Here is a 16,234-nt window from a genome sequence, read left to right as displayed (position 1 = left end):
ACAACGCGAATGCGACGGAGAACATTTCCGAGCGTCTCGCGGAGTGATACAAAAGTGTAGTTCATGTGAAAGCATACGTCACTCTATAGTAAGCATGACAAGGACTTTACCTATCTTGTTCTCTTTTTTTATTCCTCAAGTTAGCGGGAACTGGGACTTACTTGCATGGCATCTTGTTTAACAATTATGAAAAGATATCAAATTATTAAAACGTATTAAAAATGACAGCTCTGAAAAGGAAAAGAATTAGTACGAAGGGTTTGGGAACAAAACAGAAAGAATCCAACACTTACCATGTTGTCGTACACACTCTATGAACCATTCCAGCAGCCAACATCGCAATGCCCAGTGAAAAAATAACTAAAAGAGAATAAAACATCCATTAAATATCATTGGTGTAAGAACAGAAGGAAACTTATTAAGTTCAACATTTCAGAATATCAATCAAATCTGAATCTTTGTCCTTTCATGCAAATGCCTACCATTGAGTTCCCAAGCCAACCCTTGGCTTCAATCAAAATTTATAACAGTTAATTCAGTTTTTATAAAAAAACAGAAGAATGAAATATTTATCCTCTACCTTACATGGACGCAATATAATATTGTACAGGGTGTTCCATAAGTGTAAACACCAATTTAGAATGAATACAAATGGGCAAAACACAAATCAAGCATCTGGATATAAGAAAGTGGTAAGACTTTTGGGAAGATATATTACCAACATGGCAGCCATCTTGAAATCAACTTTCTTTTATTAATTGGAAAGGTGGTTGTTCATGACATCAAAAAGTGCTAGAAGTTCATGAGAAACATGATGATGTGAGTAATTTCAACGTAAAATTAACAATTATGTTGCTTGACCTTCGTTTTTTTAAAAATTACAGGTGGCTCAATTGGGAATGATGTTAATCCAAGAAAAGCTGGTGGAGATCAATCTGATTATGTCATGATATTGTAACAGATTTAAACAAAAGTCACCCAGGTTACGAAGTTCAGACTCATCATCGAGAGGGGAAGATAGCAAGCCCTAAATAATAAACTATATGATTTTGAAGAATATTTGGAAAAATATTTTTGCACTAGATTTGTGAACGTGTACTCAAGTTCACTCAAGTTTCCGTTAACAGCAAGAAGCACGCGATATCGTAGTCAGGTTTCTGTAATCAATCTCCCCGTACGAATTCGCTGCTTCTGTTTCCAGCCTTCCTGCCAGGTTTTGTACCTACAAGTGCCCTTACATATGACAATACACCGGGGTAGGAAGACAGAGGATAGCTTAACTTTAAATCTTCCAGTGCACTTTCCGAACACGGAACTCCTTGCTGTCAAAAGGCCATCGGCCATGAGAAAAGGTTGTTCTTGTGCATGTTCTTGGAAATGCACGCCTACGCTAATCTGCCCTTCCTTTTCCAAATTTAGACTTGGTCAGAGTAGAATAACAGCAGAAGTTGTGTTTCTGCAGTTACTCTGGAAATTGTAGTGACGAGTTTGGATTTCCTTCCTCACCAAGCGATACAACTGTGCATAAATAGGCTACGTGTAAATCATTTGCAGAAAGTAGACCGACTGCAAGGTCACGTCGGAAGATCACTGCACTGCACTTAATCTCCTGATATAGAATAAAAGACTTGTAAATTTTACTTATCTCCTTACGTTTTCTTTACTAATTTATATTTTCTGTGTGAAAGGACAGAAAAAGATGAGACTAGAGACAGACAAGCTTTGTCTTCATATACCATCAGTTCTCTGCCCATTCAGATTTTAATGCTGCAAACTTTGGAGTGTATGAACCACCTTCTCTCGTGGAAAGGGAGGAACTTCCATTTCTTGGCCATTTACATTTAATAAAAATTTAAACATCATTTTCAGAGCTGATGGATTAGTTTTAGACCTCAGAGAGAGGTAACACCATTTATTCTATGTTCACGGGCGATTTATTTTTACGTTGGGAGGAGTAATTGTTTAGTTTTAGGTGGCAAGGTCGAGGCATGATCGATATTTTATACTTATTGGGGGGGGGGGGACGATCGCCCCTCTTGCCTTCAGTTTTAGGTTCTTCTCTCAAATGTAAAACATCTGAGAAGGGCCCTTGATCTGAAAAGACATGTAAATTTCAGACTGATTTCATTCAGATGCAATACCAGGTACCTAGCAGCTTTGATAATTACAGATCAAAATATCTAATTTTAAAGCTCTTGGTGTAGCATGGAGACTTGCCCCATATTTGACACCTCGGCCCTCTTCAACCATGCACTATATTTGAAAGTTTTCGTTGCAAAACTTTAGCCTAGCAAATGCTCTCAAATTGCTGATAGTTTCATTTCTTAATCTCAATCTCTGAATAGCAGTCTGACATTTGAAAATATAAGTAAAAGGTGAAAGAATCGTTTTTGTACGTCATTTTAGAAGCAGAAATGTTTTATAGGTTAAAGTACGAAAAATATAGCACCTACAATAAGTCAAAAATGGCAGAAAAGTGAAGTAAAATTAAATAAATCTATCATTAAATTATTTCTCTTCAACCGTTTCATTCATGTAATTCTTCTTTAGTATGAGACTTTTTTGCTAAAATTATACTACGATTTGTAAAATGATAAAATGGTAAATGAGAACACTGTCAACTTTCTTTGCAACACATCGATTAGAAAGTTTCAGAAACGTGGAATTTCTCAATAAGTTTTCACGTGTGCTTTGTCCCCTTTGAAAAGTAGCGTGTTTTCAGTTATGTTAGTCTACTAATCATTAAACACTGGATGCAAAGATCTAGTACCAGGCAAGGATGGAAATTTGCGGTAATTATCGTAAGACATAATATTTTAGTTTTCATGTATTAGTGCCGTTTAATGGAATTGTAAGTTATAAAATAATAATTAATAGAGACCTCTGGGCCTCGTCTTATCTCTTATGAGGTTTCGCCACTGTGGAATTTCATATATTCAATAACCATATATTTATTATTTATGTAATAAATATAACAATTATAATAAGCTATTTAATAATAATTAATATATATACATGTGATATGTGTGTATGTGGGGGGAGGTATTGTAAGAAGTGGTTGATCGATTTGAAAAACCTGACCCCCCACTCCAAAATAAGTTCCGACGTCCCTGACGAAGTTGATTAAGAACTTTTGAGAAATTAATACATATAATATCTATCAAGCCACTTTTAACGAAAAAATATTTTGGGTTCAAACAGGTTGATGGTTGAAGTTAAGGATGTCATCATGGTTCTTGTGAAATTCTAACCCTTTTCAATATGCGACCTTTAGAGGATGGAGCCTCGCATGCCTGGAAAAACATCTGCAGATGGTTTCTTTTTAAAATTGCTGCGAAGTACAAAAAAATCATAGCTCGAGAACTAAATGCTATAGAGAAATAAATTCGGTTTTGTTTTCTTTCTTAAAGACAGAGCTTTTAGCAGAGGTAAAATTTATATACATTACGACTCCCAATAACGAGTTTTAAAGGAAGAAGAAGAAAATTGAAATTAAAAAAAAAAATTGGCCCCTGTAACCCCCAGGAGGAGTTATAAAATAACAGAGGAAAACAAAGGACTTTTTCAATCTCAGCTTGTTAATAATAGTAACAAGGGATATATTGTTTTGTAATTCAAGTATGTCATACCTTTATATGTATACTAATGAAAAAGCCAGATCCGAAATATCGTGTGTAGTTTTCAAGAAATGGCTCATTAATTGTTGGTCGATCCTCAAGGGAAAAACTGCGTGATCGCTGAAGGTTAAATGAAAACCTTTCAATTGGGTTTAAAAAAAAAAGGTTGACCTTAAAATGGCCACCGTGTTGGTAACATGCCCTATCAATTTCAAATACATCACCAGCTGGTGTTAATCTTGAGTAAAGTTTTTATGCCTAGGCATAGGGCCCTGGCTAGGGAAGTGTCAATTATAAGTTTGTACCAGAAGTGAAACAAATCCTGAAGATAAACCTAGAGATGTATTATTTCAAACCTTCACGTTAGACCGACAGAGGGCAGGGTATGTACCAAAGTCACCAACATGACAATTCAAACTTACCTTCAGGGAAGAATTTCGTCTGGAATCCTTTGCCAAAAAGTGCAGTCTCCAAATTTGCAAACGCCTGTGTTGATGTTAAGGAAAATGAGCAAATCAAGCATCTTCGAAGGATCGAGCAGTAAGAACTAATATTGCTTCAGTAATGGAACTAAAAATCTGAAGTCATCAAATATGACTTTTGAAAGTGAACAAGTCTTGTCTCTCACACATTGAGGTGACACACCTACAATGTGTTGAATATCTATAGTGTCAACATTTTTTCTTTTCAGGGTATATGATCTTTCCTTGCTCAAAACAAACCAAACGTACATCAATGAATGTCTCTACCCCTTGTACAGTCACTGACACTGCCAGGTTGTAATGATTCTGTTGAAAGTTAATGTATTCATTACAACCCAGCAATGTCTGTGACTGTACCACTGTACATTTCACTCAGCCACCACCTTTAACTACATGTTCACAGAACAAACACTTATAACTAGACTGATAACATACTGTTTTATTCATCCTTGCCCTATTGTTCAAGCATGTTCCATTTTGTACTATATTTGTAGGGTAATCTGCAACTGTATTTATATTAAATACATCAATGATGAAAAAAAATATTAACTGGAAAACAGAAAAAAAAAATTTAGCCTCAAAATATAACTTCCACAGTAGTCACATTTCAACAACATTTTCACCAACCGTAACTTTTACCCAGTATTGATGATTGTGAAAAAATGGATGTTGTCAAATGTATCTGTTTATAATATGAGGGGTGCCCCATAAGTAGCTAGCCTAACCAAGAAGGGAACAGGATGGGACCACAATAGCAACCTATTTTTTCTACGTAGTCTCCCTGCAGGTCCACACACTTTTGCCAACGCTACTGCAGTGCTTTTATCCCGGTCTCATAAAAGCTTTCCTCAAGGCTTGCAAAATAGTCACCCACAGCACTGATGATGTCATCATCACACTGATAATGCACACTGCCCAAAGCTTTTTTCAGGTTAGGGATGAGATGAAAGTGTGATGGAGCAAGATCAGGTGAATAAGGGGGATGTTCCAACAATTCGAAACCCACAATCATTGATGGTTGCCATCGCAACAAGCGATGTGTGAACACGTGCATTGTCGTGATGCAGAACCACCCCTTTAGAGAGCTTTCCCCATCGCTTAGTCTTCAAAACACCCCGTAATTGCCTCAGAAGGGAAGCATAATGCTCTCCGGTCATGGTGTTTCCCTTTCGGAGATGATCAACCAACAAAACACCCTTCGAGTACCAGAAGACTGTCGTCATCACTTTCCCAGCAGAGGGACCAGACTTTGCCTTCTTTGGGGTGGGAGAGCCGGGGTGTTTCCACTGTTTTGATGCCTGTTTTGGCTCCGGTACATAGTGATGAGCCCAAGTTTCGTCAACAGTCACAAGTCGTTCAACAAATCCATCTGGATCGGCCTGGAACAGCTCAAGATTTCGTTCCGAGATCATGCGTCTTGTCAACTTTTGTTCACTTGTCAGAAGTTTTGAAACCCAACACGCAGAAACCTTTTTCATCCCCAACTGATAATGCACAATGCGCTCCACTGTTGATTTTGACATCTTCAGTTCCTCTGCAATATATCGCAGAACCACCCCTGTCTGTCTGCAAGAATAATCTTGTGCACTTTCTCTGCATTTTCTTGTGCCACCATCTCCACTGGCCTGCCTGGGCAAGGGTCATTTTCCACACTCACTTTTCTCCGCAAAAATTCAGCTACCCATCTCTTCACTGTGGCAGAGGATGGAGCATCCTCTCCTAATGTTGTCAACATATCCTCATGTATTTCCTTGGGACTCAACCTCTTTTTCAACAGATACTTTATCACTGCTCGTATCTCTTCTCTCTTCATTTTTCTGACGTTACGCACTTAGCACACTTCTAGCTCCTGCACAGAAAAATAGGATGGTTAGAACTGGACACCGCTTTGCATATACGCTTACAAAGAATTGCTATTTCAAATCCCCAAATTATTTTCAGATTGAACTATGGGAACCCTATCAGGCTCACTACTTATGGGACACCCCTCGTATTAATTTGAAAAGATTCAAAAAGGCAAAATGTTAACAATATTGTGAAAAAATGTACAAACTATAAATTATTCTAAAAACAATTTGAAATTTGTCCCACAGCACAAACAGGTGGGAAATGTAAAGTTTTTCCTGGAACCTGAAGTCTTCTATTATTTTTAAATTTTCCAAAATTCATGCATTTTGGCACAGCTTAAATAAATGTGCACCTTATGCAAAATGTCCCATGCCTTTAAAAAAACTACTACCTAGGACAATGTAGCAAAGTTAGTACCCTACTCGGGTATTGGACAAAATATGCAGTAAGCATTCATTATAACGGGTGTCCCACTAGCTTTCGAACCCGAAAAATACATTATAATTTCCGAACAAACATACGAGGGGCAATCAGGTTGCTCCGACCCTAACATAGACGGAATGACGTTATGATTGATTTTTTATTTTGTTATTGTTTAGTGATGCTTTATATGCTTTCATTCTGAATTGTAAGTCTGAGTAGCGTACAGTTTTCTTTTTACAGGGGTTTAACTGAGTGAAGTTGTGTCAATGTGCCAGAATGCAGAAAACTGAGGTGAGAGCGGTGATCAAATATTTTGTGAAGAAGAAGTGGACGGTATCCAAAGTTCATGAGGACTTGGTGGATACACTAGGGGACACTGCTCCTTCATACAGTGTGATGAAGAGATGGTGTCGTGAATTTAATTGTGTGAGAGAGTCGTGTGAGAATGAACATGCAGGTGGAGCACCAAAAACTGTCATGACGACCGAAAACATTAACAAAGTCCACGATATTGTGCCGAATGATCGTCGAGTCACTATTCGTCTTGTTGCTGAGATGTGTGGCCTGTTATATGGTACTGTTCAAAACATAATTACGCAGGAATTGCAAATGAAAAAAATTGCTGCAAGATGGGTCCCTCGAAACCTCACCCCAGATCAGAAGCGCAACCGAGTGCTCATCAGTCGAGAACTTCTTGACAAGTTTCGTACTGATATAGACGATTTTCTTGCCCGATTTGTAACTATGGATGAAACATGGGTCCATCACTTGGACCCAGAAACAAAATCACAAAGCATGGAGTGGAAACACCCACATTCTCCACCAATGAAGAAGGTCAAGCTGCAAACGTCAGCCAAGAAGGTGATGGCCTCAATTTTTCTGGGACTGCAAGGGTGTCCTTCTTGTGGACTATCTACAAAGAGTCCAAACCATCACTGGCACATACTACAGTGACCTAATCAAAAAATTACGTGATTCCATCAAGAAAAAGAGGCGTGGGATGTTGACCCGTGGTGTGCTCCTTTACCAGGACAATGCACCTGTCCACATCTCACGCATTGCGAGGGCCGCTATCGCAGATGCATCTTTCGAATTGTTGCCCCACTCACCCTATTCCCCAGATTTGGCCCCCAGTGATTTCTATTTGTTCAAACATTTGAAGAATGACATTCGTGGGCAAAAAATGTCTGATGATTCTGAGGTGATAAGGGCTGTGGACTCATGGTTGGAGGACCAGTCGAAATAATTTCTTTTGCAAGGTATCCAGGCGTTGGAGCACCGATGGGAAAAGTGCATTGGAGTTGCAGGGGACTATGTTGAAAATAAAATAAAAAAATTGAAACCCTATTGCCGCTCTTTCTATGTTAGGGTCAGAGCAACCTGATTGCCCCTCATACATAGGAAAATGAAATTCACAATACATGTACCTTGTTTCATGCTGAACACGAGGCAGGGTTGAACATAAACGCACTCGTCAAAAGAAAGACTGTAGATAGCGCCAGGGGAAGTGGTGCGTGTGGGTTAGTGTGATGCGTGAGGCCCTGCATCGCAAGGATGAAGCGGTACACCGTACAAGAACGTGTGTTCATTGTAAAGAAATATTGGATATCGTGATCGTATCAGACCGTTCAACGTGAATTTGGATGCCGTAAAGGACCATTGAAGGTGGGAGTTTGGTGTGCAATTTCCCGACAGCGTATCATTGGACCCATCTTCTTTGAAGATACAGTAAACACACAAGTTTACTGAGACATCTTCAGTGCATTTGTGAATCAGCTGGATGATGAATAACTGTGTCGCGGTTATTTCCAACAAGACGGAGTGACATGCCACACTTCCAACGTGTCCATGTCAGAAATTGAGTTCTTTTTTGGTGACAGAATCATCTCCAAAGGATTGTGGCTGCCAAGATTCCCAGATTTGACACCTCCGGATTTCTTTTTATGGGGTTTCCTTAAAGGTTGTGTCTACAGAAACAAACTACGATCACTGCAAGAGTTGTGAAACAACATCGAGAATGCGATTCACGAGATCACACCGGAGACTCTACATCGAACTTTTCACAATATGGAACGCTGTGTACAAACATGTCTGGACATCCAGGGAAGACACTTACAGCACCTGCTGTGGCGATCATGTATTCAGCATGAAACAAGGTACGTGTATTTTGAATTTCATTTTCCTATGTATGTTTGTTCGGAAATTGTAACATTTTTTTCGGGTTCGAAAGCTAGTGGGACACCCTGTATCTTTTTGGTATGTGCACAAGGGCCTCCCGTAGACATAGTGGTTAACATCATCACCTTGTGACCACAGAGTTTCTGGGTCAACACCATGTGGAGACACATAGTTGTTCAGATCCCACTTTAAACTGTAGTCCAGCTTAAACTATCTATGCATAAAATGGACTCTAAAAAAATAATACTCAAAACTTTATGCTGCACAACAAATGCATGTGTAATGAAAATATTAGCATCCACAAATTTGAAGTTTAATCAGAATTATTATTATAATTTGAAGGACTCGGGTGTAAAAGATGGTAAGCAACATTTTGGTCATTTCTGAGTTCATTACAAGAAAAGGTTATTAGAGGCTATACTGTAGATAAATTGTTTTCGTATTGCATTGATCAATTTCAGAAGGCTTCACTGAGTCCAATGCAAATTGTATGACATGCGAATTTCACTCAAAAATTGAAAGTTACTTCATAACTAAAAAATAACGAAAATGTCATTTACCATGCTCTACACTCGAGCCCTTCATTCTGAAGATGCACCATTAACTGAGCAGCAGCTGTGTGTAATATTAATTGTAAAAACTTTCAAAGATACAAAAAAAAAAATGATTTCATATATGCTAGATTATCTGATGTAAAGGATACAGTAAGAACAAAGATGAAGAGCATGGATGCTAGATAACCTCCAAAAATAGTCAGCATCTGCGTAGACTGAAGCCACTGCCGATATATCTGCATTCCCGAAAACAGGATGACTGTTAGTAGTGATGACAGCACAAATGATGAACCGCTTGACATAGCTGTGAAGAGAAACTGTTATCAGTTTTATATTCCTAGCAAGAAGTTTGTGTTCATCTGCAACAATTCTCCTGGTGATCAGACACATGACACACACAGACGAGACTTGAAATCTTCTTCTATGTTTGATTTACTGAAAAGTAACTAATCATGGTGCTGGCAATCCTCTGTACTCCAATGAGAAAGTGGAAAATTTTCCATGGTTCAGAAAGATTGTTTTTAGCTGACAGAGATGCATTATAGCCAAGAAATTAGTGATTTTATGTGGTACCATACACAAAGTCATTGCCAACTCTGTATGATGTGAACTGCATTTGGTTCTTTAAGTTCTTCTTTGTGTGTTGAAAGGCAACTGCTTTTATATGTTATCTAGGGCTAGGATTTTGATGATCTTAAAATTGCCAAAAAATGCATTTATGACCTAAAACATACAAGAAAATGCTCTATAAACTTAGAAAAATGATCTAACAATTCTGAAAGATTTGTAGAACAAACGTGTAAACTACCAAGAGATATTCATATAACAAATTAATGTTACAGTATCTATCACATGTTCATTGTGTATGGTAGTACAAGTAAGAAAATTCACTTTTTGTTATCTTTTATAAGTACTGAGTTGAAGTACACAATGAAAATCATATGCAAATTTTCAAAAATGAATGATTGTCGGTTGTCAGACATGAGAGCCTTGTAAATAGAAAACTTCTCTCGACTTCCACCGACACAAAAGGAGCATACTTGAAATGAACAATATCACTTGCTGTTAAGTCACTTTCATTTCCATGGAGTGCAAATTGTTTCCCTGACAAAATGTCCGATACAGAGCACAATACTTTGTACCCCTTGCTTTTGAACAATAATCTGTTTGGCGACAATGTATTAACTGATAGATGCGGAAATCACATTGTTTAAGCTGAAATGTTATGCAACAGCTTGTGTCAACAATACTGCACAGAATTCCTTTGTTTCTTCAAACACAGTCCTTCAGAATTGCACTGAAGGCAATGACACGAGAGTCGGGAACCTCTCTCCTTCAGAGGGTTACATTTGCATGTAATATGCCCCTTCTTTCAACAAAATGTAGAAAAATGCATAAGATTACTTTCAAAAGGCCGAATAATGACGAACGGTTTAAAAAATTACCTTTACTCCAAAAAGGGTCAAAAAATGAAAAAAAAAATGCCCTAACAAGGGCATCCCAATTTATTCACTTATGTGTAAAACACGTTCCTATCCACTTATGCAACGTTTCTGCCTTACCAAAAAGAAGATGCATTTGCATCAAAATTCTAGCCCTAGAGTAAAGAACAGGAAATGCGTTGACAAGATTCTGTTTCAGTGTATATACAGTGGACTTTTTTAACTTGAAAAATTCAAATTACTCGATACTTCGAAAAGAAGCTTATTCCCCTTGAAACCATCTTTAATGATGTGATATTTCTGTTGGCCTAATTTGAATTTTGGATAATTCAAACTTTTTTTCACATCCACTTAAAGTTCGAAAAAAAATAGAAAAAGAGTCCACTGTAATATAGGATTATTATATTATTATTAGTTGTTTAGGATTATCATGAACAGGGCTCGAAAAATCCTGGTCACCAGGTCGATTAAAAATTTCAGCCTGGCGACTGTGATCTTTGGCTGTAATATGCAATTTTTCAAGTTTGTATGTGCAAAATTTTGAAGATTCTAAGATCAAATTGCAGTACAGCGTAAGTTAGCAAATGATTTATTTTTATCAACGTTGTGAACATTCCCTAGAATCAGTAACAATGTCTTACTCTTTGTCCCCCAACTCCCCATTTCCCAATTTCTCACATGATTTTGCGATGTTTTGAATACGGTGATGCTCAGCTTCTTATACCAGGTAACCAAGAAAGTTCATGCGGTTTTTACAACTGCCCGTAGTTTTCGTGGGGTAGTACGCAGTTCATCCGCCAGGGGTACATGTATGTGTGATTGGCAGAAAGCTCATTCCTTGGCACGTCGGCTAACGTAGATAACAGGTCGCAGTCGATAGTTCGGGAGCAAGTATTCGCAGTGAACCATGGCTGTGTCGAATGCAGTAATCAGGGCGTGTTTACTATATGAGTACAAGTTGGGCACAAAAGGAGCGGAAGCAGAAAGAAAAATATGTGCAGCGTTTGGAGAAGGTACAATTAGTGAACGGACAGTGCAAAAGTGGTTTCAGACCTTCTCGAGTGGCGATGAGACACTGGCAGACAAACCTCGATCGGGCAGACCGAAATCTCTCGATGTGGACCAACTGAAGGCAGCAATTGAAGAGGATTCAAGTCAAACGTGTCAAGAACTCGCTCAACGATTTGCGGTAAGTGCTGAAACAATTCGTGTGCACTTGCATGAGCTTGGCAAATCATGGAAACTGAGTAAGTGGGTCCCGCACGAGCTGACTGCTGCGAACCGCCTCCAACGACTGAACATTTGCACTTCCTTGCTCACTAGGAACAACAACTGTCCAATTTTGGACCGCATTTTGACGTGTGATGAAAAGTGGGTAATGTACGATAACAAGAAATGCTCATACCATTGGCTATCATCAAATGACACCATACCTTTAACTGCAAAACCTGCTCTTCATCAGCGGAAGGTGCTGCTGTGTGTCTGGTGGACTACGGCTGGGATTGTGCATTATGAGTTCTTGGAAAGTGGTAAAACCATCAACAAAGAGGTGTACTCCGCGCAATTGCAAAGAGTGGCCGAACAGCTTGCAAGAAAACAACCTGCATTAGTGAATAGGAAGCATGTTCTTTATCCACCAAGACAACGCTAAACCGCATACAGCAAAGATGACCCTAGAGGTGATTTCTTCTCTGGGCTGGGAACTTCTGTCACATCCAGCGTATTCACCCAACATCGCTCCATCAGACTACCATCTTTTCTTTGTCTATGGACAACCATATGCGCAATCGATATTTCCAAACTCGCGAGGAGGTTGAAAACGCGGTGGTGCAGTTTTTTGCGGCCCTACACAAAGACTTTTTCAAACATGGCATCTACAGGCTTGTACAAAGATGGGAGAAGGTTGTAGAAGCGGATGGTGGATATTTTGCAGAATAAATATAAGGTAAACACATTTGTTTTGGACCTTTTCTTCTATGTACTAAAACCGCACGAACTTTCTTGGTTACCTGGTAGATTAATTGCTTTGCTTTATTTTACTTGGCTTTTTGTGCCACTTTTGGCAAATTTGCGAAGATGGCGATGAGTTATATGAAATTGATGAATGATGAATCGTGCAATGACGCGAGATGTCCCGAGTTCGAATCCCGGCCTGCGCATGTATATTTCTGAGTATTCATTCATCAATTTCATCATATCATCACATCACTCATTGCTATCTTCGCAAACTTTAATAACAAATCATTTGCTAACTTACACTGTACTGCAATTTGAACTTAGAATCTGAAACCCTTATCCCATTGCTTGAGAAGTACGTACTTCCAGGAACAGAAAACTGGACAGTTGAAAAGGCATCTTATGTTTCTCTCGCTTTGGGAAACTTTCTTTCCACTTACATTCATAATTTAAAGGCAATTGTAATTTTACATTGCTAAATTTGGAGTGATAGATTTGATGTGAACAGTAATTTTACGTTTTTATTAAGTAGGTTAGGAGTGTTAGATTTAAAGTTCATGCAATGTTACGCTATTCTTCAAGTTTGCACATGTAGAACAAAATTTGCTTTCAATAAAATGAAATCTGCACTGTAAAAGCACCAAGTCCCAAGTCTTCCTTATGACCAGTACTTTCAAGCTCTATCTACAAGAGGACAACTTCACACAATATTTTTATCCATGTGAAATTTTTGACAACTTGCATTAAAAAACAGTTATGCCCCATTGTTCTATTGTCTTTATCAATTTCTGCTGTAGCTTCCACAGCAAACAAATAATTAATCTCAATCCAAAATAAAACTCCTCACTGCTGCCAGTATCATATATGAGGTAACAGTTCTGAATGTTAAATGGTTTCTTAAAAGTTTTATAGGAGAAAGACGAAGTATTGCAGAAGTGTAGAAATAATTGTTACAGTAAATTTGGGCCTTGGTGAAAGTAATTACCACTGTTTGGAGTTCTGAAAAGTGCAATTTATTGTCGAAAAAAATATGTAAAAAGTACCCTATGCAAGCATCTGTGCTTCCCATTGACATGGCATTTTTCCTTCATAGAAGAAAGATAGAGTACCGTAGAATAGTGGAAATGATTGTGAAAGTAAATTTAAAGCTTTCTGAAAGTAATTAGCACAGTTTGCAGTTCCAAAAAGTCATATATATCAGCAAAATGAATACACAAATATCTCCACTTACAATGCCATAGACTACTGCTGACACGAGGCTCGAAGGGTTGTGCTTGAGACCAGCACCAACATAATGAGATGTTGAAAGCATTTACGGAAATTATTGTAATGCTCAGCCTACGGTAACAGTGTAGTATGGGCACAACATATTTCTTCATTTTTACAGAAGAAACTACTTACGGAAATGATTTGCTGTAGCATTTTGAAAGTTTTTGGAGGTGTTTTGTTTCGTCGTGAAATCTATTTGACCAGGAATTCATGTGTTTTGCAAGAAAAATATCTCTCCGACGCACAATAGTTGCTGCTGTTAATTGCTTCCTCTGTGTGTTCTGGATGTTGCACACGTTTGATGACATAACTCCCTGTCAGTGTTTCCAACCACGCCGTTGTTTTAGTTGTTTTGGAACAAGATGACATGTGCATTTAACTATGCTTGCCTAACCTTACCGGGAATGGTTCGTGGGGCTATCCATGAATGGTTTTTAAGGTAGCCCCACAAACCATTTCCAGTAAGGTTAGGTTGGGTTAGGCAAGCATAGTTAAAATAAAAAACAAAATCCGTGCATAAGGTATGTTTTGGCGAAGAAGGTTGGAAACACTGCCTACCCACTGATGATGCACAACGCGAAGCTGAGCCTGCCATATTGTGTGTTATGCAAGCGAAAAAAGGAAGAACAATAATTACTGTTAATGTGAAAAATTTAAATTATTTTCGTGAAAAAAGCAAAATGCAACCTTGAAGAATCTTTCGCAATGCACAATACATAAGTACGAATGTAAAAAATGACTAAATAAACAAGCAAGAGGTGTTGTGCCCATACTACACTGTTACCGAGCCTACAACTTAGAATGCCTAACCTAACTATGAAACCTCTTCGCACCACACCCATGTAACCTAGATGGCAGCAGCAGTCCATATCCAACATGTCAGTAAATGAATAGCTTGTTGCAAGAGATAAATCATACAGGAGTATATAGAAGTGAGAAACCAGTCTCAAGCAAACAAGCAGTAAGTAATGGATAAAACTGCGAAGTGTGTGTAACAGACATAAATAGAAATCGAAGCATAAGAAAAATATGTGTATACTATGAACAAATCGGAATTAAACAATCCGAACTTGGGCCATATAACACTATGATACTACTTATGCCCTTGAGCAATTCATTCCTACATGTTCAAGCTGGCCCTACTGTGCACTATTACCTGTTTCTGTTATGTATTGGTTGGTATGGGATGTCACACAGTTGAGGTTTGAAGTTCGAACCCAGGGTAAGGTATGGATGTTTTGGTATAATTACAGAATACCGGGAGTATCTCAGATTCCTTTCAAATTTGGTATACTCACCAATTTTGACCTCAAAATCACGAATCTGCAGTTAAAAATTGGCGGTCACGTCTACAAAATGTGAAATACCATGCATACATTACCGCTATGATTGTCCATAGTAATGGTCGCCATGTTTGATGATGTGAACAAGTGAAGTTCGCTATCCATTCCATGGAGCGTTGCTTTACATGTGACAATATGACATCTTCAGTAAATGTGGAAAACATACTTGCCGCATGAACCATTCACGTAAGGTTAGGTTAGGCAAGCATAGTTAAAATTGGGTCCATGTCGAAATCTTACACCCTCGATTTTGCAGGGGATTTTTAAAATTTTACCTAGGAGGCCAAAATTAGTTAGTATACCGAAAATTAACAAAATTGGAGACTTTCTCTATATTGTCAATTCGCTCCTCGATTTCCTCCTCCAGGTAATTTTTCCTCGCTTTGGGATTTACGTTGTTGAATTCCCTATACAATAAGCTTTCCAACGATATATGACATGTATTCCTTAGGAAAAAGACGTAAAGTAGAGTCTTACCAAATTAGTGTATGTCGAATTTGAAAGCAATCTGAGATACTCCCGGTATTCTGTAATTACTCCGATGTTTTATTGTGGTTGAAACAATGCCATTCTAAGATCATGAAAAACAAAAAAAACAATTCAGTTCAGTTGATGCCCAATGATGCAGACATGTGTGTACTGTTACTCAGTTTGTTTTCGGGTAGGTGTTGCTCCTCTTCATGCCGTTACCTGCCGGGTAGACAAATACCAAAGAAAAGGTTTTGGCCTGTAAGTACACTCGTATCATCATATATGATTGCTTACCCATAGTGACTTTCTCGCTAGTATTTTCCTACTTAATAAGATGACTACTGAAATGAATTATAAAAATTACATCAATGTATTAAAAATAACGTTCCCTGCCACGTCCAGTAGAAACCACGTACATCAAATGTTCGCTTTACAGCCGTGTTTTGTCAGGGGGTAAGAGGTAAAAGCATGGCGTGTCATAAATGAGCAATTCTACGTAGCATACAAGTCGTAAGTGTGCGGAATGCCGAAAAATTATGGGGGGACGAATTTTCTAGTCCCAATCCCGACGGAGGAATACTATCATCTCGACTTCCCGTGATACACAAAAATTGGGAAATTGGAAACTGTAAAATCTCGAAGTTTTCTTCA

The 16,234-nt window shown here is 38.3% G+C and overlaps 1 protein-coding gene across 2 annotated transcripts in view; it reads right to left on the bottom strand.

Annotated features, from left to right (window-relative positions):
* Nucleotides 1-16,028, bottom strand: part of LOC145989739 (dolichyl-diphosphooligosaccharide--protein glycosyltransferase subunit KCP2) — a 32,953-nt gene extending 16,925 nt beyond the window's left edge. The window contains exons 1-4 of one of the 2 annotated variants that reach the window (XM_083125025.1): nt 15,948-16,028; nt 9,252-9,406; nt 4,040-4,103; nt 294-360 (exon numbers count right to left, since the gene is read on the bottom strand). In XM_083125025.1, coding sequence (XP_082981151.1) covers nt 294-360; nt 4,040-4,103; nt 9,252-9,404 — 284 coding nt within the window. In that variant the 5' untranslated portion in view covers nt 9,405-9,406; nt 15,948-16,028. Of the gene's footprint in view, nt 1-293; nt 361-4,039; nt 4,104-9,251; nt 9,407-15,877 lie in introns of both variants that reach the window. The other variant, XM_083125016.1, reaches the window with a different exon arrangement.
* Nucleotides 16,029-16,234: the final 206 nt, after the last annotated feature.

Source organism: Lepisma saccharinum, chromosome 1 (genome assembly GCF_977018435.1).
Source record: "Lepisma saccharinum chromosome 1, izLepSacc3.1, whole genome shotgun sequence".
In the NCBI taxonomy this organism is placed as follows: domain Eukaryota; kingdom Metazoa; phylum Arthropoda; class Insecta; order Zygentoma; family Lepismatidae; genus Lepisma; species Lepisma saccharinum.
The sequence above is the reverse complement of the archived record's forward strand: the minus strand, read 5'-3'. Positions and strand labels throughout refer to the sequence as shown.